Genomic DNA, 23,881 nt, shown 5'->3' with positions numbered 1-23,881 from the left:
AACTATTTCAGCATTTTGTCCATCAATACCTCTTGCTGGAAAGTGCTCCGAGACAGTCACATTTCTAATCTCTTCCTTGCCTGATATAATTATTTTGTGAAACACTGATTTAAATAATTCTCTCGGCCCTTACTTTAGATTGTGCTTACCCTGGGCTGGAATGGCTGAGCTGCATACCCCACATTACACATTTCTATGCTTGCAAAAGGAACAGTGGCACCTAATAGTTTTCCAGCTGTGGCATGCCTTTCAAACAAGGCCTTTCATATTGTAATCACAGTATAGGCTGATTTGTATGGTAAACAAAGGACTTCTGGATACTTGGAGAAATAATCTATTAGAAGTAGACACCGTTGAAATATTTACCATTATCCATGTCTCCATGTCTAGTTGGCTGCCAGTATGAAGCGGCGTGCCCCAAGGGTCGGTCCTGGGGCCGGTTTTGTTCAATATCTTCATTAATGATCTGGAGGATGGCGTGGACTGCACCCTCAGCAAGCTTGCAGATGACACTGAATTGGGAGGAGTGGTAGATACGCTGGAGGGTAGGGACAGAATATAGGGACCTAGACAAATTAGAGGATTGGGCCAAAAGAAATCTGATGAGGTTCAACAAGGACAAGTGCAGAGTCCTGCACTTAGGATGGAAGAATCCTATGCACTACTACAGACTAGGGACCGGGTGGCTAGGCAGCAGTTCTGCAGAAAAGGACCTAGGGGTTACAGTGGATGAGAAGCTGGATATGAGTCAACAGTGTGCCCTTGTTGCCAAGAAGGCTAATGGCATTTTGGGCTGAATAAGTAGGAGCATTGCCAGCAAATGGAAGGCAGTGATCATTCCCCTCTATTCGGCATTGGTGAGGCCCTGTCTGGAGCACTGTGTCCAATTTTGGACCCCCCACTACAGAAAGGATGTGGACAAATTGGAGAAAGTCCAGCGGAGGGCAACAAAAATGATTAGGGAGCTGGAGCACATGACTTATGAGGAGAGACTGAGGGAACTCGGATTGTTTAGTCTGCAGAAGAGAAGAACGAGGGAGGATTTGATAGCTGCTTTCAACTACCTGAAAGGGGGTTCCAAAGAGGATGGCTCTAGACTGTTCTCAGTGGTGGCAGATGAGAGAACAAGGCACAATGGTCTCAAGTTGCAGTGGGGGAGGTTTAGGTTGGATATTAGGAATAACTATTTCACTAGGAGGGTGGTGAAGCACTGGAATGGGTTACCTAGAAAGGCAGTGGAATCTCCATCCTTAGAGGTTTTTAAGGTCCGGCTTGACAAAGCCCTGGCTGGGATGATTTAGTTGGGGATTGGTCCTACTTTGAGCAGGGGGTTGGACAAGATAACCTCCTGAGGTCTTTTCCAACTCTGGTATTCTACGATCCTGCGCAGAGCTGTCCCTTGGGTAGGGCGAGTTGGGGTGACCGCCCAGGCCCCGCGCTTTGGGCGGCCTGGCACTTTGACCAAATCATGACTGTCCCAATATTTAGCCCTTTGTCCCGTGTCCCGACCGACATATGATCAGGACGCCATTTGTCCCAATATTCAGGTGAGAAGGCAGGCGGGAAAGTGAGGCGGGCAGACGGTGAAGAAGAGAGTGGCAGTCAGGCAGGGTGCGGGGGGACACACTAGACAGACAGTGAGAAGACTAGCGGGCAGGTGGGTGAGGAGGCCAGTGGCAGGTGGGAGGGGGGTGAGCGGTGGGTAAGGAGGTAAGCAGCAGGCAGGTGCACCAGGCGAATGGCAAGGAAACCAGTGGGGAGGCTGATGTGTCCCAGACCCCGCACCTCCTAGGGACAGCCCTGATCCTGTGCCAAGGTAGCTTAGGTGCCAGTGAGGTCATAATGGATCTTTGTTCTTATTGTTGTGCAACCTTTGTTGCTGACACATTTTGCATCTTTCTATATATTGTTCTATGTTGAATCAATAAATGGTATGCGACTCATTTTTTTGTTCTCTGAATGCCCTAATAATATTTGTCATTTATTTACTGCCTTCATCTTCCAAGCAGCACAAGAGCATTAGCTAGATCAATGACATTTTGTAACTTGCTAACTTTATTGGCCTAGCTGCATAATTATCAAAGCAAATCTTGTGTATGTTTTGTAACCAAGCAAATATAAAAAGATAACTTGTATAAAGGAATAATAATTAACAATTTTTCCTTGAAACCTGTACTCTGTAGAATTCCTTTGAACCTTCCAGCCTCATTGAAGTGGTTGAGCAAATGCCATAGAACTTGTAGTACATTTTATCTAAATTGGAGAAAAAGACTCCCCAACTTCTCAGCTTTTCCAAAGTAGGGTAGGACTTACTACTGCTTAGGTCACTGAGCAGTTACTGTTCTGATCTACAGAGCAGCTCTCAAACATAGAATGCAACTAATTAAATCCATGTGTTGTACAATAAAGGGAGCAAATTGCACTAAGTGAAATGAGAGATTGAAAAGTAGAAGCAATAGACAGGATCTATGGCCACCTTCTAATGCTGCTGCAATCTCTCCCGCCGTTCCTAGAACTATTTTGACTGCATCTCCTATTGTTGCTCAGCATCAGAACTCAAATTCTAGCCCCACTGTTAAAATCTAGCAGAAGGATGAAGAAGGTTTAAAAAAATAAGAGCAAGAGAGACTGAAATGCTACGGAAGAATGACTGAGGCACTGAGATTTTATATAGCAGAAGGCCAAATAAAATAAAATAAAGTAGCATAATGTGAATATGTGACAACACCAAAAGATTTTAAAGGCTAAGTAAATTATGTGACCAGGTTTTCTGGAAAGCAATCAAAACAAACAAAACCTTCCCCCAGTGAATGGTTTGCAATGAGAAGTAAAAAAGGACTGCCTTCACTCTGGCTTATACATGAATTAAACCAAAAAAAGGTTTGAGCAACAAAAGTTGACATTGCTGAAGCAAACAGAAATACTTGCCAGCTAGCAATTTTCTACTTCCCCTGAGGAGGCCCAAGTTCCTAACTCAGAGGAACCCAAGTACTTGTCAGGACAGCATTCTGAGGCCTTGGCTACACTGGTGCTTTACAGCGCTGCAACTTTCTCGCTCAGGGGTGTTAAAAAAACACCCCCCTAAGCACTGCAAGATACAGCGCTGCAAAGTGCCAGTGTAAACAGTGCCGCAGTGCTGGGAGCGTGGCTCCCAGCGCTGCAAGCTAATCCCCATGAGAACGTGGAGTAAGTGCAGCGCTGGGAGAGCTCTCTCCCAGCTCTGGCGCTGCGACCACACTCACACTTCAAAGCTCTGCCACGGCAGCGCTTTGAAGTTTCGAGTGTAGCCATACCCTTATAGTGTTACTGGGGGATCTAACTTGATTCATCCCAGCTGGCCCATCCCTGGTACTCTGACAACACAAGCATTTAGCAGCCGTGATCATTCCTTTACTTATAAAATAAAAAAGGAGAAAAGGTAGTACACCTCTATCCCAGTATAACGCTGTCCTCGGGAGCCAAAAAATCTTACTACATTATAGGTGAAACCACGTTATATCGAACTTGCTTTGATCCACCGGAGTTTGCAGCCCCGCCCCACCCCCAGAGCGCTGCTTTACCGCGTTATATCTGAATTCATGTTATATCGGGTCACGTTATATTGGGATAGAGGTGTATGTTAACCTCTGCCAACCCCAACAAGGAGTCTATGCACTCCGTCACACTAGGTAAAGAGATACAATCTAGTTACATGTTGCAACCTAACTTTTAAGTGCCCTGAAAAATCACAGGAACAACACTGTGATCTACAAAGCCAAGTTAGACTATAGAATGCACAGGAAGAGGCGCCTAGGAATGCAATCCACAAAAGTCAGCAGGCTAGGTGCGGAGCCACCTAAGCTATGCCAACAACCGGGGGAGGGGCGGTGTGCTAAGCCTCACCCTTCTCTCACAGACAGGGACCTATCTCTGCTTAGCAATCCAGGAACAGTCAGATGGTTTAGGTGCCTAAGCCATTTCTTGCAGGAACAAGGTATGTGCCTGCCTCACTCCATACAAAATGAGGTGATTAGGGTACCCACTTTATAACTTTTAGCTCAGTGGTTAGAGCACTCACTTGGGATGTGCAATTGCAACTTCTCCCTCTGCTAGAGGAGGAGAAAGTATTTGTACAGGGGTCAGGAGAGTGCTCTAATCACTAAATACTGGGACATTCTGATGTGGGGTCCTCCTCAGTGTCTCCTGCTGAAGTTCCACTGTGGATAAATAATGAAAGAGTGACTGGAGCAAGAATATTTGACCCAAGTCTTCCACGTGGGTACCCCAATCACTGGACTTTCTCTTTCTCTAGCCCAATGACTATTAAGTGAAACAGTTATTGGGTCACAAAGCAAAAAAAAAAAAAAAAAAAAAAAAAAAAAAAGACTCTATAGTCCGGAGCACCTATGTGCTCCCACAAAACAGAAATTCTATGATTTGATCAGCTCTAGTATAACATTCTTGACTTTTCTTGCAATGAGGTTTTGCTATTCCCTATGGCCTGTGCTTTCAACATTCTCACTAAATTAAACACACATTTGTATCCTTCCTTACTTAAATCTTTCCTTTGACTTAAATCAGAGGAGGTCCAGGCCCAGAACATGCGGTGCCTTTTGTTGGTAACAAATCTCTGAGAGTACACACTTTTCAGCAAGATGCACTCAAGGAGTTCTTAAAGTGTTGCTCTCACCACTCCCACAACTTTGCAAAAATGTAAAGCCCTACAATAAAGAACCCCAGATATCTATTTTTATTATTATTTATAAAAAGTCCAACTTGTTAGTTGATTTTGAAATCAAATTTCAGACTTTTTATGTCTACTCTAGATTCTTGTTAGAGGGCAGAGTCTCTAGGGGTTCCTAGCAATCACAGCTGGGACAAGAAGAAGGAACCAGCGCAAACATCTGTTAATAGAGTATAATGGAATAAAATTCCCCTGAGTAATTATCCTGTCTACCTCCGTTGGATGTGTCTTTCCCTTTCCTTAAGGCCCTATTTCTCACCTTCTCCATGTCCCACATTCTTTTTCTCAAGGTGCTTTTCATCTTTCACGCCCTATGATGTTCTCCCTCACTTTTCTCTCTTCCCATAAACCCTCTCTACTTGGTCTAGACTCGACTGCTTTTTTCTTACAGTTCAGGCTGCCTGTTGGCATCTCTGTCTCTGGTCTTATATCCTGCGCAATGAGGGATTCACACACATGTACAGCATAGGAGAGGGATGGGCAAACTACAGCCTGCTGGATCCGGCTCGTGAGACGTTTTAAGCCTGCCTGCGAGCCGCTTCATGGAGCTTGGCCCCGCTCTGGTGTGGGTGCTGGGTCAGGGGCTGCACCACATGGCTCACCTCGTCCCTGGCACTCTGGCCGGGATGCAGGGTTGGGGCCGCAACACGCAGCTTGGTCCCGCTCCGGCCAGGGCGGAGGGTTGGGGCCACACCATGTGGCTCCCAGAAGCTGCGGCATGGCCCCACTCCGGCTCCAATGGGAGTTGCAAGGGCAGTGCTTCTGGATGGAGCAACGTGCAGATCTGCTTGGCCATGCCTCCACATAGGAGCCGGAGATGGGAGATGCCACTACTTCCAGGAGTCGCTTGAGGTAAGCACCGCTTGGAGCCTGCACCCTTGAGCCTTTCCCCATGCCCTAATCCCCTGCCCCAGCCCTGATCCCCCTCCCGCCCTCCGAACCGCTCAGTTCCAGCCCACAGCACCCTCCTACACCCCAAACTCCTCATCCCCATCCCCATCCCAGAGCCCTCACCCCCTCTCACTCCTTCCCCTACCCCAAACCCCAATTTTGTGAGCATTCATGGCCTCCATACAATTTGTATTCCCCAATGTGGCCCTCAGGCCAAAAAGTTTGCCCACTTTAAACAGATATATCTCTTGAAACTTTGCAACTCCTTTTTAAAAATTAAAGCAATTTATTAAGGACAAAAAACCACTGTGTAACCAAGTTAACAAGGCCTATGACTGGCTATCATCTTGTACTTTGTGAATAGTATGTTTTTAAAAACTGAATTATCTGTGACATAATATAAGTACAATGATGTGATCTTTTTCTATAGATCCAAAGCTAATTTTTCGTACATTGAAGGAAAAAGGAGGAAAAACACAACACTTTTCAGAATTAAAATAGCCATGTGCTTTCTTTCTTATCTGCTGGTGTCAGGTCACCATTGTACACGAGCACATTGGAGAAGTGCCAAACCAGAAGTGGTTTGCCATGGTTTCATTTCAGCAATAGCTTGTGGGCTGAGTTTTCATGCTGATAAAGCAAAAGCGGGGTTGATTTACAAATTCAGAGCCTATTTTATTGGAACCCTTAAATCCATACTTTTGGGTTCCTGGTGGCTTAGAAACATCTTTGTCTCTCTCACCTCACCCTTGCCTGCACTCTGCCTTAAAGGTATCTTAGCCACCAAGGATCTAGTCCACAGAAGGAGGGATTCATGGGGAGTCCAGAAGTTGGGATCATTTCAAGTTTTTCTTTTTAAATTATGAAAAATTCACATTGTGTGGGTACTTTGGAAAGAAATGAGTGTCTAGGAGGGGAGAGAGATTGTAGCCTGGCAAACTGGGGTAGCAAACTGGGGTAGTAGGGTGAGCAAACATCCTGATATTATTGGGACCATCCCAATATTAGGGGTTCTGTCTTACATAGGGAACTATCCTTCCCCTCACCTCTCGCCAAGAGTCCTGATTTTTCACACCTGGTATCTGGTCACCCTAGATAGGAGAGGGCAGTCCCATTTTATTTGCAGCCTAAGGATATCAGGCTTTGGGCTCCAGATCTATCCCCTCCCCTTTCTTTTTCGGTTGTTTTTGTTTTAAGACATGTAGCCAATGCAGTTTGCACAAGTGTTTTTCGCTGAGCGCTGACGGCTGACACCAGGGGGGCGTGTGTTTGGGGACATGTTTGCAACCCAGCGGGTGGATCATTGCCAGGTCCCGCTCCTCCTAATCGCAAAATATGCTGCTCCCAGCCCAGGGGCTCGGCAAGTAAGCAGACTTTTTCTGCAGGCAGGAGCTCGGAAACCTGTAGCGTCTCAGGCTGCCTCGGCAGCAACGGGGAGGAGGAAGAGCCTTCTAGCGCCAGTAACCACTCCCCAAAGGGACAGTCATTAGGGGGTGGAGAGCCAGCGCTAGGTGCGGGGGAAGCTGCTATTGGTACGCATGGAATGAGCAGCAGCCCCCCGAGTGCAGGAGGCAGCCAGGCTGAGCGAGCGGCGGCCCGGAGCAGCAGCATCCCGGTCCTGCCCGAACCACTTCCCTTCCCGCGGCAACTCTGAGCGCCTCCGGGCACCGCCATGGGCTCCCCACAGAAGCCGCCCCTCGCTCACCTCTTCAAAGGGACCTTCGTGCACGCCAGCCGCTCCTCGCCCATGGACGTGCTGCACGGCCACCTGCTGGGCGTGGGCGACGACGGGAGAGTGAGTGGGAGGCGCGGCGGGGGTGTGAAGGGCGTGGTGGCGGCGGCGTGCGGGGGCTGGAACACCGGGGCACGTGTGGAAAGGGGGGGCCTGGAATACTGGGGTGCGGGACAAGGGCGTTTGTGTGTTCTGTTGGGGTGTCGGGCGGGGGCAGAGGGGTTAGGTAATACCGAGGTGTGTAGGGCGGGGTAGTGCACAGTGTAGGAGAGGAGGCATGTCATCCTGGGGCGCCTCGGTGGGGGTGTGCATAAGAGTGGGAGGAGGACACAGTGTTGGGGGTTTGCATGTGGTACCGTGTGGGGGTGAGATGGGTTTTCTGTAACGTTGCATATGTGTGTTCTGGTGGGGCTACGTACATGCCTGCCGCATGCAAGGTTAACAGGTGTGTGGTTACTGTGGGCGCACGCATGCTGTGTTTTTGAGTGACTTTCTTTGCGACCTTACAGTGAGGTTTTTAGCGGAGGAGGGCATGAAGCAGGGTGGCCTGGCGCGCTGTCAAAAAAGCAAACAAATGAAGTGGAATAATTTTTGGCATATCTTTACGTTAGGAAGATTTGAAATGCTGTAGTATATTCATTTCCAGCTATATAGACGTCTCCCAACGTATTCATTTGCTCTCACTTGTGGCTTGAAATTATTATTTGATTTCTTGAGTCACTGTTCTGCAAAGGGGAGGGGGAGGGGGAAAAGGTGTTTTAGACTCATTTTTGCTGCAAAACTTTAGGAAGAGGTTGAAAATGTTTAAGGAAACAAGGTAAATGGGGGAAGCAATAGAAGCAAATATTTTATGATCGGTAGGAGTTAGCCAGAGGTAACTGGTAATTCAAAGAGTTAGCTTCATAGACAGGATAAACCACTTGGCATCTTTGGAGGAACCTGCCTGTGATGTATAGATTACTTTGTTTTCACTGTTTTCAAAACAGCAGTTGATTTGGACCATAAATGTTTCCTCCAGTTTTTAATTTTGATTTTCCATTCTCACTAAAAATAAAATTCAGATGATGTCTTTTTAAATTATGTCCATAAGAATAGCACAATTCTTTGTGTAGTAATGGGTTTCAGAGTAGCAGCTGTGTTGGTCTGTATCCGCAAAAAGAATAGGAGTACTTGTGGCACCTTAAAGACATTTTCTCTTGTCAGAAGCAAAAATGTACAGAGTAATAACTGACTGATTATGCAGAACTTTGAAAATAGAATGTACTCTATAAAATAAGAATTATTAATATAACTCATGGATTACTGATTCAATGATGTGAGCCAATTAAAAAAAATGGAAAAATTACTTTTATTATTTGTGCAAGAACAAATATAATGGGGCAGCTGTGTTATTACCCTAACAATACTAAATGTAGGCCTCAATCCTACAGTGTGCTCTGCACAGGTAGATCCTTGAGCTTTATGGAATCCCACTGACTTCAATGGAGCTTCATGTGTAAAGAAATTATAGAAAGATCATATTTCATCACCATGTCTTCTTTTTGTTATAAGGAGGAATACAGCAATTGATGTCTGGCCTGCATGAAATTTGACAGACATGACTAGCAGACTGAACTTTGGAGCCCTTAAAAACACTCTTTCCTCCTGCTCCCCCCGCCCCTATCCTCACCATGGCCTAAAGTTTGCACTTTGATCTGATTGGGTTTCCATCAAATGCAGATTTGATTGCAGGATTAGGACCCAACTTCCTCTTTCAGGGGCCATTGTGGGGAGCCTTCTTATGGCTCATTAAGGCTTGGTGTAAAACCCACTGAAGTCAATGGAAAGACTCATTAACTTCAAAGGGCTCTGGCTAAAAAGTTAAACTTCTATACATCTGAGTGGCTGCCAACTAAAGACAATATAGTTGAGTGAGTGGTTAAAGAGTTTTCTCAATATATTTCAAAGTTAGTGAGTTCAGTACTTTAAACTTCTACTGTTATATTTTATTATTTCAGTGTCTGCTGAATCACTGTATTTTCCCCACACATAGTGCCTGATTCTGTAGTTTTAATTCATGCAGAGCTCCTGTTAGAATCAGTGAGAATTTGATTGTGTAAAGACTGCAAGATTAGAAACTTGATTAGTCTTATCATTCAAATATATTCGGAAAATATTTCAGTACTTTTGTTGAATTAAAATAGAAGAGTCTAAAATGGAATAGTTCAGACTCACAGAGCACATCAGGAGCTGTGTGCAGGAATCTCACAGAGGTCACTGCAGGAAGGAGTGATCCCTGGGGAGAGATGAGAAGGAGAAGCCGGAAGTCATGTGACCCATGGAAAGCGGAAGAGTCTCCCATGTAGAAGTGGAGGCGTGGAAGGCAGTAGAAAGATGATGGGGAGAAGGTTACAAAGGGGTGGTGAGAGAGGGGCTTAGGTTGAGCCAGGTGGAAGCAGGAGGAGAGGCATGAGTGTAGCTGGGTAGAGTCTTAGAGGGGAGGAGAAGTCTGACCCAGATGCAGGAGGACGACAGTGGAGACTCTGAAGAAGTGAGTGATATGAACAGAACAGCAGAGGAGAGAGGTGATTTTAGCAGCAGCACTTTGGTTGAGCCAAGTGGAGCATGTCTCAGCTGGGCCAGAGAGGAGGCAGTCGCAGGAGTCAAGGGGAGAGATGACTTAAGAAGGGAGTAGAATTTAGTTAGTGGGTGAGGAAGGGATGGAAGAACAGAGTATTCAATGGCAGTTTGGGTGTGGGCATCATGCTGGGCAGGTCCAGGACAGAGAGGCAGAGAAGGAGGGGAGCAAGGCCATAGGAATTGATGGTAATGAATCTTATTTTTCTTTGCATCCAGTTGGCCTGGGTGGGGTGGGAAGGGGAATTCCCTGAGGCCTGTAAAGCTCTTTGAGATCTTCAGCTGGGTGGTGCTCTAGGAGGGCAGGGCATTTTGCTTCTGGAATAGATAGTATGTTCCTGCCCCTCCCACTCCTAACTGCAACAGACAATTCTAGTGGCTGCTAAGCAATCACAAACTTTAGCCTGAAGGGTTGTGGCACGGCCCATGCAATCAGTCCCAAAATTTCCAGGGATGTTCAAGGCACCAATGGACAGAACCCTAATGATTTTGGTGAAAATCAGAAAACCATAAAAGATTGATTTCCACTGGTGAGAGAGGAAAATCAGGCCCACAGAGTGCCCCTTTTGTGCTGAGCAAAGGCCTACACATATGGCTGGCAGCTGCTTAAGATGTTGCTCTTCCTCGCTGGGTGTACAGCTCAGCCTCCAGGAGCAGTGAAGTGTGCAACCCTCTAGAATGACAATTTGCATGCCCTTTGCATCAGTGGGGGACACACCTAGCTTTGGCAGTGACATTGCACACTCAGAGGGTGGTGGCTGGGTAGTTTGGGTCATAGCCAGGGTCCTAATCTTCCTACATTCATTCAGTGCCAAGAAGTCAATGTTAGGGGAGGAGACAGTACATCTTTTTTAGCCATGTCATTGCTGAAAACACTTCTCCCCCTGGAGGTATTAGCCTATCTGTCTCTGCACTATTCAAGGGTAATGCTTCAGCTACTGCCATGTAGGCACCGTAGCTCATTCCATCCTTGCACACTTCTAAGAGCCATAACTAAGCCTCAGAGCTGAGAGATCAGGCACACAAAAAGCACTCAAGCTCTGGAAACTCCACCACTAAGGGTGCTCCAGCAACATTAACTCATTTGTATTACATACTCTTACTATTAAGAACTTTTAAAATACACAAAGTAATACATTAAGGTTTATAGTTAAGACTACTGACTTTAGCATAGCTAGAGCAACCTTAATTTGTAATTTCTTAACCTTTGAATGTTTAGACTGACAACCTTCATATTTCAGTAAACATTCTTTTGCATTTAAGTTCCTATGATCTATTAAAAATAATAAAAAGTGGAACATAATTGACTTATGCAGTTTAGACATTTCTGCCTTCACCAGACAATCTTGTGGGTGCCGTTTTCTGCTATTTGTCTTGCATAGCACACAAACTCTCCTGGTTTGACCATCTCATCTTATCAGTTTGTTGAGCCAGCAAACATTTTTCTAACCAGTTGCTCATTTAACAAGCTAGGCAAAGATGGGTAGTATGTTGCTCTTTAAGTGGGCAGCTAACAGTTTAATGGAATGTATTACTGTGCATGCTCAGTTGTACATTTTCAAATGTGTATTGCAATTAAACAGGATGGGGTGGGGTTTTATGATGGTTTTATTAGCGTGAATTTAGAATGACTGTTTTGCAGTAGTTATACAAATCATCTAAAACAACTGCCAAAAAATCCAGTTCTTTCTTACCATACCATCATATATTCTGTTTATTCCATATTTTACAGAGGTTTTAGAGTTGTTTTTTTAATGGTCCTAAGTTTTTCATCTCCCTGCCCTCAGAGACTTTAGAGGATCATGATGATCCCTGCTGACCTTAGTCTGATCTGCACATTGCAGGCCACAGAACCTAGTCCATCTACTCCTGTAATAGACTCCTAACCTCTGGCTGAGTTAATGAAGTCCTCAAATCCTGGTTTAAAGACTTCAAGTTACAGAGAATCTACCATTTATATGAGTTTAAACCTGCAAGTGACCCATGCTGCAGAGGAATGCAAAAAACTCCGAGTCTCTGCCAATCTGATCCATGGAAAATTCCTTTCTGATCCCAATTATGGTGATCAGTGGGACCTTGATTTTTCTCACTATCATTAGTATAATTGTACAGACCGTGGAAAGCAAGAAAAATTGTCACTTAAAATTTGATATTAAAAATAGTTTTTATATTTTGCTCTAAAATAATTTTTTCCAATGTTGTAATTTTAAAATCTGATAATCTCGTAATCTGATAGAGAGAAGCACGAGAAAGAATGGAGTCTCAAGATCAAATACTAGCCCTGATGTTTTGCGAGATAATAGAATTTATGTATTCACTGGACCAGGACTGAGTATTATCCATATTGAGCCTTGGGTCAGTGAAATTTTGTGGAAAAATTCACATTTGGAAAAAAGAAGGAAACAATTTTATAGGCTTTTAACAAAATAAAACAAAAACATAGTTGTCTGTTTTGTTTTTTAAAAGCCTCCTGGGAAAGATAGATTAACAAGCAAAGTGCCAGTGACATATTTAAAGGTACAAGTTCAATAGAGGAATTCATGGTGATAAGATAAGGCATAAAGTTTTAGTGGGCATGAGTTTGGGATAGCTGCATTGCTCAGAAAGATGGGTTACTCACTAGTAACCATTGTTGTTCAAGTCAATTTAGTGTGTGCATACTTGTGGATGTGGCTTACACTCACAAAGTGTGGAAAGATAATTTTTTTAAAAAGTGCCTTCTGTAATCTCTCTTCCTCTATTTCCTTTCTCCACATCATTATATTTTTATTAAAATTTCAACTATTCATATTTCCCATTAATACACATTATAGAAATTCTAACCATTTTTCTACAGCTGAAAGAGAAGAAGGCCCAAATCGGCTTTGCACTGAGGTTAATGAGAGTTTAGGCATTAAAATTCAAGAGATGCTGTATTACGCCCAGAAAGAGAATATCCAAACAAACCCATACTTACATTTATAATATATAAATTCAAGATGGGAGAAGTCCAGCCATATGAAGATGGGATAATGACATTTGGTGCAAAGTGCATCTGCCAAGATGAAGCTTATTTAGTCTGGTTGATGTAAAATAAATTCTGTAAATATCACCATAAATTGATAGTAAATTTAAACCAAACCATTAGATGTGAACTTGCCTTGTTGTATAATCTGTGATCTTTTGCTGTTGACCTTTTTCCCCATCCACCCTCTTCTGTATGTTATAATGGTTTGTCCCTTTCTGTCTAAAGTTAGGCTCCGATCTTGCAAGAGACTTACACACGTGTTTAACTTTAAGCATGTAAATTATCCTAATTGATTTCTATGGGTTCAAATCGTTGCAGGATTGGGACCTCAGATTTGCAACCTCATCAGGGAAGTGCCAAGCCTGGTTTCGGTTGCTATATAAATAATAAATGACAATACTAATGACCATACTGAAATGCGTTGGAATGTTGACTGCAAACCTTCAGACTAGTTATGAGCTGAAATAAATCATGTTTAAATTCACCTCTCATTGGTGACATAGACTCATAGACTCTAGGACTGGAAGGGACCTCGAGAGGTCATCGAGTCCAGTCCCTTGCCCTCATGGCAGGACCAAATACTGTCTAGACCATCCCTAATAGACATTTATCTAACCTACTCTTAAATATCTCCAGAGATAGAGATTCCACAACTTCCCTAGGCAATCTATTCCAGTGTTTAACTACCCTGACAGTTAGGAACTTTTTCCTAATGTCCAACCTAAATCTCCCTTGCTGCAGTTTAAGCCCCATTGCTTCTGTTCGATCATTGGAGGCTAAGGTGAACAAGTTTTTCTCCCTCCTCCTGATGACACCCTTTTAGATACCTGAAAACTGCTATCATGTCCCCTCTCAGTCTTCTCTTTCCAAACTAAACAAACCCAATTGTTTCAGCCTTCCTTCATAGGTCATGTTCTCAAGACCTTTAATCATTCTTGTTGCTCTTCTCTGGGACCCTCTCCAATTTCTCCACATCTTTCTTGAAATGCGGTGCCCAGAACTGGACACAATACTCCAGTTGAGGCCTAACCAGCGCAGAGTAAAGCAGAAGAATGACTTCTCGTGTCTTGTTTACAACACACCTGTTAATGCATCCCAGAATCACGTTTGCTTTTTTTGCAACAGCATCACACTGTTGACTCATATTAGCTTGTGGTCCACTATGACCCCTAGATCTCTTTCTGCCATACTCCTTCCTAGACAGTCTCTTCCCATTCTGTATGTGTGAAACTGATTGTTCCTCCTAAGTGGAGCACTTTGCATTTATCTTTATTGAACTTCATCCTGTTTACTTCAGACCATTTCTCCAATCTGTCCAGATCGTTTTGAATTTCGACCCTGTCCTCCAAAGCAGTTGCAATCCCTCCCAGTTTGGTATCGTCTGCAAACTTAATAAGCGTACTTGCTATGCCAACATCTAAATCGTTGATGAAGATATTGAACAGAGGCCAGTCCCAAAACAGACCCCTGCGGAACCCCACTTGTTATACCTTTTCAGCAGGATTGGGAGCCATTAATAACTACTCTCTGAGTACGGTTATCCAGCCAGTTATGCACTCACCTTATAGTAGCCTCATCTAAATTGTACTTTCCTAGTTTATCTATAAGAATATCATGCGAGACCGTATCAAATGCCTTACTAAAGTCTAGGTATATCACATCCACTGCTTCTCCCTTATCCACGAGGCTCGTTATCCTATCAAAGAATGCTATCAGATTAGTTTGACATGATTTGTTCTTTACAAATCCATGCTGGCTATTCCCTATCATCTTACCACTTTCCAAGTGTTTGCAGATGATTTCTTTAATTACTTGCTCCATTATCTTCCCTGGCACAGAAGTTAAACTAAGTGGTCTGTAGTTTCCTGGGTTGTTTTTATTTCCCTTTTTATAGATGGGCACTATATTTGCCCCCTTCCAGTCTTCTGGAATCTCCCCCCGTCTCCCATGATTTCCCAAAGATAATAGCTAGAGGCTCAGATACCTCCTCTATTAACTCCTGAGTATTCTAGGGTGCATTTCATCAGGCCCTGGTGACTTGCAGGCATCTAACTTTTCTAAGTGATTTTTACTTGCTCTTTTTTTATTTTATCTTCTAAACCTACCCTCTTCCCGTAAGCATTCACTATATTAGACATTCCTTCAGACTTCTCAGTGAAGACCGAAACAAAGAAGTCATTAAGCATCTCTGCCATTTCCAAGTCTCCCGTTACTGTTTCCCCCTCCTCACTGAGCAGTGGGCCTACCCTGTCCTTGGTCTTCCTCTTGCTTCTAATGTATTGATAAAAGTCTTCTTGTTCCCTTTATTCCCATAGCTAGTCTGAGTTCATTTTGTGCCATTGCCTTTCTAATCTTGTCTCTGCATTCCTGTGTTATTTGCCTATATTCGTCCTTTGTAATCTGACCTAGTTCCATTTTTTATATGATGCCTTTTTATTTTGTAGGTCACGCAGATCTCGTGGTTAAGCCAAGGTGGTCTTTTGCCACATTTTCTATCTTTCCTAACCATCCGAATAGCTGCTTTTGGGCCCTTAATAGTGTCCCTTGAAAAACTGCCAACTCTCCTCAGTGTTTTTTCCCCTCAGTCTTGATTCCCATGGGACCTTACCCTATCAGGCTCTCTGAGCTTACCAAAATCCGCCTTCCTGAAATCCATTGTCTCTATTTTGCTGTACTCCCTTCCACCCTTCCTTAGAATTGCAAACTCTATGATTTCATGATCACTTCACCCAAGCTTCCTTCTACTTTCAAATTCTCAACGAGTTCCTCCCTATTTGTTAAAATCAAGTCTAGAACAGCTTCCTCCCAGTAGCTTTTTCAACTTTCTGAAAAAGTTGTCTGCAATGCAGTCCAGGAACTTATTGAATAGTCTGTGCCCCGCGGTGTTATTTTCCCAACATATATCTGGATAGTTGAAGTCCCCCATCACCACCAAATCTTGGGCTTGGATGATTTTGTTTGTTGTTTGAAAAAGCCTCATCCACCTCTTCCACCTGATTAGGTGGCCTGTAGTAGGCTCCCAGCACGGACATCACCTGTGTTTTTTTACCCCTTTAGCCTAACCCAGAGACTCTCAACACTTCCATCTCCTATGTCCATCTCCACCTCAGTCCAAGTATGTACATTTTTAATATATAAGGCAACACCTCCTCTCTTTTTCCCCTCTCTATCCTTCCTGAGCAAACTATACCCATCCACACCAACATTCCAGTCATGTGTATTATCCCACCAAGTTTCAGTAATGCCAACAATGTCATAGTTGTATTTATTTATTAGCACTTCCAGTTCTTCCTGCTTATTACCCATGCTTCTTACATTTGTATATAGGCATCTAAGATACTGGTTTGATCTTACCTCCCAGCTTTGCCCTGACCCTCCTTTCTCTCTGCCATTATAGCCCATGCTCCTTCCTGTTTCCGACCCATCTCCTAGGTCTTGTTCCCCACTTACCTGTGGGGTTTGCTCACCTGTCCCCGTCGAACCTAGTTTAAAGCCCTCCTTACTAGGTTAGCCAGTCTGTGTGTAAATAAGGCCTTTCCCCTCCTCGAAAGGTGAACGCCATCTCTGCCTAGCAGTCCTTCCTCGAATAGCATCCCGTGGTCGAGGAAGCCAAAGCCCTCCTGGCGACACCATCCTCGCAGCCAGGCATTCACCTCCACGATGCATCTGTCTCTGCCCGGGCCCCTACCTTCAACAGGAAGAATCAAAGAGAATACCACCTGCACTCCAAACTCCTTAACCCGTACTCCCAGAGCCCTGTAGTCACTCTTGATCTGCTCAGTGTCACACCTCGCAGTATCATTTGTGCCCACATGGATGAGTAGCATGGGGTAGTAGTCAGAAGGCCAGATAATCCTTGACAATGCCTCTGTAACATCTCGGATACAGGCCCCTGGCAGGCAGCATACCTCCCAGGATGAACGGTCAGGGCGACAGATAGGTGTCTCCGTCCCCCTCAGCAGAGAGTCTCCAACCACCACTACCCTACGTTTCTTATTATCAGTAGTGGCAGCAGACCTCCCAGCCTTAGGGGTATGAGGCTTCCCCTCCTTAACTGTTGGGGGTAATTTCTTCTCTCCTGTATCAAGAAGAGCATAACGGTTATCTATTACCACAGCAGGAGGGTTCACAACAGGGGTGGAGCACTGCCTGCTGCCAGAAGTAACCAGCTGCCAGTGTCCACCCTGAGCCATCTCCTCCTCCACTGGTGTGTCAGTAGTCCTGTGAACTGGGACAGCTACATCAGCTGTCTCCACATGGATACTGTCCAGGAATTGCTCATGGATACGGATGTTCCTCAGCCTAGCCACCTCCTCCTGTAGCTCTCCCACCTGCTGCCTGAGAGATTCCACCAGTAGGCACCTTTCACATTGGATGCCACCCCCAGCCTGGATATCAGTAAGTGGAAATTGCAAGTTACATAGCTTATTTAGAAAGGTTTATTCTCTAAGGAGGAAAAAAGTACATAAATGACTTACCATCTGTATTAATCAGTGAAGAGTCAGTTACTACTGTACTTCAGTATAATCAACTGGAAGATTAGGCATGTTTCTATTCTGATTTGTATTTACATATGAAGTAGTAGGTAGTGAAAAAGGTAGGAGAGTGCGATTTCAACTTATTGCTCCCATAAAATAAGAGTCTCACTTATAAACAAACCTGTAAAGCAATTTTCTCTTAGTTTCCCACACTGCAAAAGTTGGGTCCCAAATGCTTTAGGCTACCAAGAATTATGGGTGAGTAATTGATGTGGAGAACTTCAGTTCTATTTTGAATGATACAGAATTGTATTTAGTCACTCCACGTTTTTAATAACTTGAGAAAGACAAAAGGTACTCACAAGTACTGGCAGTCTCTTCTCGGTATCGATCAGAAGTACCATTGGTATCTAGGTTAATCTGAAAATTTCATTTCTTTCTATTACAGTGCCTTAGATTGAAACTGGGCACCAGTTCCCATTTAGTATTCTGTCATTGGTACAACCAATCCATATGGGAGAACTAGTTCCAGATTGCATAACTGTACTTGGGTGGGAAAAGGGATTTTATCCGATTCCTTTGAAAATAACATAGTTTGAATTAATTTCCATGGTGCATTCACCGATTTGAACTGTAGGAAGTAATTAAAAAATTCTTTTGCATCATAAAGTCCCTGGTTGATCTCCAGTTCTTTCTCAGACACAGAGGCCCTGATTTTTCAGTGTAATTGTTTGCACCAGTCCAAGAAGAGTGCAGTACATTACCATTTTAATATGGTAGCATTTTGCATCACATGCAATGACTGCAGAGTAATGAAAAATAGGACCCAGCAACCATTATTAATTAGATGTCAGTTGTTATACACAGGCACATAAAACTCAAAAGCAAAGATATTTGATGGCTGTGTAGGTCACACCTTGTGGGGAACCCACATTTGTGTGAACAACATGAGTCCACGTTTATGAATGTTCATTGACCTAGGTAGATTTTCAGGGGGAAAATCTAGAACCCACCTTTACTCTGCTTTAATTTCATTCATAGTTCTAGACTAACCTTTCACACAGCCCTATGTTATTGCCTAATTATCCTGGCTTTAGGGACTGTATATTTCTGCTAGGATGAATTCTACATGACTGATTACAGTAAGGCTTTCTGTTGTTCCAGAACTGAATCATTTCAAAACATCTTGAGTAATGGTTTGCTATGAATAAAATACCCACTCCTGTTCCATGGCAACAAGTCTGTTTCCAGCATTTGCCATCTGGTAGTTCATGTTTGTCTTTCTCTTACTTTGTTCAGCAGCTAGCATTAGTCATTCCTCATCCATTTTTATTTCAGCATCTCTGTGACATTTTCGTTATTGCTCATCATAAATTTCAGTAGATCTGGACTATAAAACATCTGCAGGTGTTCAACTGATTGAATTGACTGAACACACCAAACATGCTTTCAAAAAGAGAGAGAGATGTTGCCTTATCTGAAGTGTCAATGGATTATTACACTTTTGTGATTGTTGTTAAATATTTATTTTATTGTAGTGTCCTAAGGTTCCAGAGGAACTTAGTGAAAAATCTGCAATCACACACTATTCAAAAATATGCAGGATTCTGAAAAAAATAAATCAGCTTTTTCAGTTAAAATCTTAGTTATTGTTTAAAAATTCTTAGATTTTTCTTCAGAGAGACCCTTATTTATATCTTTTCATTAAATAAAACTAACTTATAATAACCATGTGTCCAGGTACCTAGCTGGTCCATATTAAACCATGGGTGGGTTTTTTTCTGTTTTGTTGTCCTTGTCCTCGCTTTCCCTGCGCCGTCTTATTGTGTGTTACATCGGTTGTTAAATCTTGTCTAAGGACTGATCAATGTACAGTTTTTGTACCACTATAACTATATAAGTTTAGAAATTAGAATAGTTAATATTGTACAGCCCCCTGGCGTTAAGCAATTATGCCAGTATAAAGTTGCTTTAGCATTATATCTTATTCCCTTATATTTATGTTAAGGGTCAAAAGAATTGCCTATGTTACCGGATACTGTAAATGTGAGTTCCAGTAAGGCCACCATAGAGCTGCCTGTTCTTTTGTATGGCATTTGAAAAGCAATGGGCTGGGATTATAGTTGTATTTTAAGATTTGAAAGCCATTCTAATGCTTCTGGGGTAGCTAGGTGAATCCCCTTTGTACCACTGCTGTAAGTGTGGATTAGGCAGTTGTTTGTGATGTGTTGCATGGTTTGTATTTCACCACAGTTACAATTTGGTGGTTCTTGGATTTTGTATTTGTGGAGGAAATATCCACACCTTCCATGCATTGTCTGAATGCAGTTGAGTGCAGGCCCCTTCCTACAGGGAAGGCAGAATCAACGAGAATGGTGAGGAGCTGCTGTACCATACTGGTGTGCAGTACTCCACTGGTGACAAAACAAGGGCTTGTATTGACATTCGAAGTGTGCATGCTGTTGACAACAGGGGGCGCTATTACCCCTGAAATGGATCTTTACTGGCTCCCGGAGGAGCAGATTACTGTCATACCATTGAAAAAGGTCCAATTAGCTTCAATACACAGCATTTTACTGAGAAGGAATTATACAAGCGGTAAAGGGTTATATTAAGCACACAACTCCTATGTTGGACATTAAGAGCTAGACATTAAGAGCTATACATTCCTCTTAATGAGTCTCTCTTTCACAAACACACGGAAACAGGCCCTGTGCTAGCCTCATGCAGTTCCTGCTTGGCAAACAGAGAAGGTGGTTACCAATTTCATAGATGGTTTCTTCCTTCCTGGTCTGTTCTTCTCAGCCCTCTGGTCTGTCTCAAATTCCCTTGAGGCAAGGCCTTGGTTGCCTTGAGACCCCTGTGGTTCTCAGTCCTACCTGAGCCCATGGAACAGAGTTTTGGCTACTCTGTCTGGCAGCATTGCTTCTTCAACCGTCAATTAAGGAATCCCAACCACCGTAATTTACTTTGCTTGATTCTTATACTCTTTTTCCTCAAAGGAGTCACATGTCTTAAAAACATACCCAGTAGGCGTATTGTTACTAATTTTACCTAATTAGTGTTTTAGAAAGGGCTGGCGAGGCTGGTACCAAACGAAGATCACCCCACGTTTACACACGTATCAAACATTCACTCTGATTCTTTGCGTGGTGTCCTTGCAATAAGGTCACTACAACCAGGTCAACCTGTGCTCCATGCTGGAACTTTATGCATGTGATATTTACTTTTGCATGGGCCCATATTTGCTGTTCTATATTGATCGTACACGCAGACTTTGCTAGTTCTTTATCAAATATGCTTCTGCCTAAAGGGAACCTGCTCTCAGGATCCTCTGCAACCATTCACCCATGTTTAAGTCATGCCAAGTTATGCTCACACCATTCATTCAGTATGGCCACACCAGTTTAGCACCGTCCCACACAGGCATCACATCCCCAGGATGTGTCAGCAAGCTTCTGAATGATGTTAACCCTTCTTTTTGGTGGTGTCAGGCTATTGGCAGTAGCTCGGCATCCAGTCAAGGGTAACTCCAAGGTACCATGGATTGTAGTCATGCAATAAAGGCAGACCACAAAAGTCCACTTTCAGTAGCACCTTGGCCTCGTGGTTGTTCAAGTGGAAGGCAGAGATGAGGGTTTTCAAAGGGTTGCAGTTGCCAAGCTTTGAAATATGTCTCAAGCATCTGGAAGTGAATTTTTCGTAACTGTCTCTGCGGTCTTCAGAGAGGATGCTTGTGTTGCTAGCACAAAATCATCTGCATAGATGAATTTACAGGATGATGTGACTGCAGTGTTGTTGATATAGAGACTGAACAGTGCAGGCATTAAAACGGATCCATAGAGCTGTAATCTGAGAAACCCACTACTACTAGTAGAATTGTTGTACACCAGCTGTTATGAAGCGTGAAGGTGGATGCTGAAACTATGCCAATCACATAGTGATGGACTTGTTATAGAGTGTAGATAGTGCCTGGATTCACTTCTCATAAGAAGTTGCAGGTACAGGATGGGTTGGTTTGCTTAGTGGACCATGAGTAAGCATTTCAAAGGCATTTCAAAGTCAGACAAATCAGATAGAACAGATGTTTTAATTCAAGCCCGTTTCTGCTGTAAAGAAATATGCACTTAAAACCAGATGTTGTAAAATGATTACTGTTTTGTCATCATGTGATGTTAATGTTGTGTATATATTTAAATACAATATTAAAACATTTAACTATTTTGTTTTTCTCCTTTAGATTGTGTTTTTGGAGCAAGCAGATCAGCAGGAGCAACTAGCAAAGAAGTGGGGCTTCAAAGCATCTGATATAAGAGAGCTTAGTAATCAGTAGGTATTGTATTTAAGTTCATTTAGTCATTTTGGTTTCACTTTGTTCCGTGGATGGCTGAAGTATTACATATGTATTTGCACTTATTACATATGTATTTGCACTCCCTTCCATCCTTTGTGGTTTTGCCTATGCAAAGCATTTTGGATTGGGCCCTAAATGTGGGCAGTGAATATGCTTTTGTCATTCCTTGAGCTGGGAGTTTAGCAATGAGTGAATTGTGGTAGCTGATTCATAACTCTCAGATTGTAAAGCCATATTTAGGCTTGACAGATAACCTATTCTTTTTGCATACCTGTAAACAATATTCTCTATCTTTTTTAGTAGTGTACATTTACATTCTGTTGTCCATTTTGTTGGCAGCAGGCTGTGCCAGTGGATCCTGGTGGAAAACTCCACAGCAGAGTTAATAAGTCGGGGTAGCTCTTCACTTTAAAATTCTGGCTCAGCTGTCAGTTAGCATGATGTCTGTTTGCGTTAGCTTCCTGTCTGATAAGACTGAGGTATAGATTTCAAAATATGACACATTTGTACATTTCACACTATTGAACAGTTGAGCAAATAACACACACAAACAAAATTCTGCCAATATTCATCCAAATTCAAAAATGAATTTTGATTCAACCATACTTGCAATTCTTGCGTTTGTGCTTTGTGAACATTCAAATTGTCAGTATTTATTATCAAAATAGTAATGAAAAACAAATTTGAAACAAAAATGCTTGAATATTTGGCAAATGTGAATTTTGAGTTGTATACTTAATTGTAATATTCAAAATACATGCTGTGTAGGTTAGTTACATAAGTCACCCAATCAGGGCAGAAACTGTAGCATGTGACTTACGGAACAAATTAACACAGAGCAAATTTCAAAAGTTTGAATATAAAATGTTCCTAATTAACAATACACAAAATTCATATAGGAAAATTCATGAAGAAATTTGTGAATATTTTTGAACAAATAAGTCAGACTTTCATGGTTTGTTTATGATATTTCATAATCAGAAAAAAGTGAAATTCAGCAAATACATTATGATGGATGATTCACTCAACTCCATTGCCAAATGCATTTTTTTTTAAAAGAGGTTTCATCACATTTGGAAGAAATGTTTATAGCCATATAAATTCGTTTCCAAGAAAATAACTTCAGAGTATGAGAATAAGAGTTTTGTGATACTACCAGAGGGGGAAATTATCATTTTCTACTATTTTAAAAATATTTGACATCATGTTTACTTTTAATTCCTGATGGAGCCCATGTTCCAGAGCTTCTGGTGCTGGAAGTCCACTCAGGGATAGTTGTGGTGACACAGGGCAGCATCCTAGAGTGCCTGATGCTGCACACAGTAAAAGGATGTACTTCCTTAGTAGAAGTCTGTACTTTGGATGCTGAAGATCTGGGGTTCAAACCCCGCAGACCACTCATGCTGGGGGCCATCACACAAGCATGTTGTACAAAACAAAATCATAAGTTATTCTTTAAGAGCAATTATTTAAAAATCCAAACTACTATGATTTTTTTGTTTTGTTTTTAAAACAGTGAATTCTTCATGCCAGGAATGGTTGATACACATATCCATGCACCTCAGTATGCATTTGCTGGAACAAGAGTAGATCTACCTCTTTTGGAGTGGTTAAACACATATACGTTCCCAACAGAAGCCAAATACAAAGATAATGATTTTGCTGAAGAAGTATACACCAGAGTTGTAGTAAGTACAGCAAATGTCTTCTGCGTACTATTGTAGTTCATTAATATGCACTTTACCTTATATCAGCTTTCAGAAGCTGACAGTACAACAAAAAATAAGAGACTATATTAAAATTTATATTATGAAAAATAGGAACTAAACAAATTGGGAATATTGTCATTGTTCAAGATTGTAAACCAAGATGTCTAATTCTGATGTCTAGGAGTGTGATTAGGTCTGTGTGAACCCAGCGAAGTTCAAGGTATTCTTAGCTTCTCTTTTTTAGGGTTTTAGTGGTTTGCAAAGCTGGTTCAAATTTAGCAATTTAGTACAATTATAACAACTATGATGTAGTTCCACTGAAATTGTAATATGAATGAAAAAGTAACTTATTGCACAAGCCTGTTACTTGA

At 42.6% G+C, this 23,881-nt stretch overlaps 1 protein-coding gene across 2 annotated transcripts in view; it reads left to right on the top strand.

The window, feature by feature from the left end:
- Positions 1-6,857: 6,857 nt before the first annotated feature.
- Positions 6,858-23,881, top strand: part of GDA (guanine deaminase) — a 51,673-nt gene continuing 34,649 nt past the window's right edge. Inside the window, exons 1-3 of one of the 2 annotated variants that reach the window (XM_030566137.1) lie at positions 6,858-7,409; positions 21,688-21,776; positions 23,318-23,489. In XM_030566137.1, coding sequence (XP_030421997.1) covers positions 7,287-7,409; positions 21,688-21,776; positions 23,318-23,489 — 384 coding nt within the window. In that variant the 5' untranslated portion in view covers positions 6,858-7,286. The remainder of the gene's footprint in view (positions 7,410-21,687; positions 21,777-23,317; positions 23,490-23,881) is intronic. The other variant, XM_030566136.1, reaches the window with a different exon arrangement.

The sequence above is a fragment of the Gopherus evgoodei genome, chromosome 6 (assembly GCF_007399415.2).
Source record: "Gopherus evgoodei ecotype Sinaloan lineage chromosome 6, rGopEvg1_v1.p, whole genome shotgun sequence".
Taxonomy (NCBI): domain Eukaryota; kingdom Metazoa; phylum Chordata; order Testudines; family Testudinidae; genus Gopherus; species Gopherus evgoodei.
Note: the sequence above shows the minus strand (reverse complement) of the source record. Positions and strands in the feature narration are given on the sequence as shown.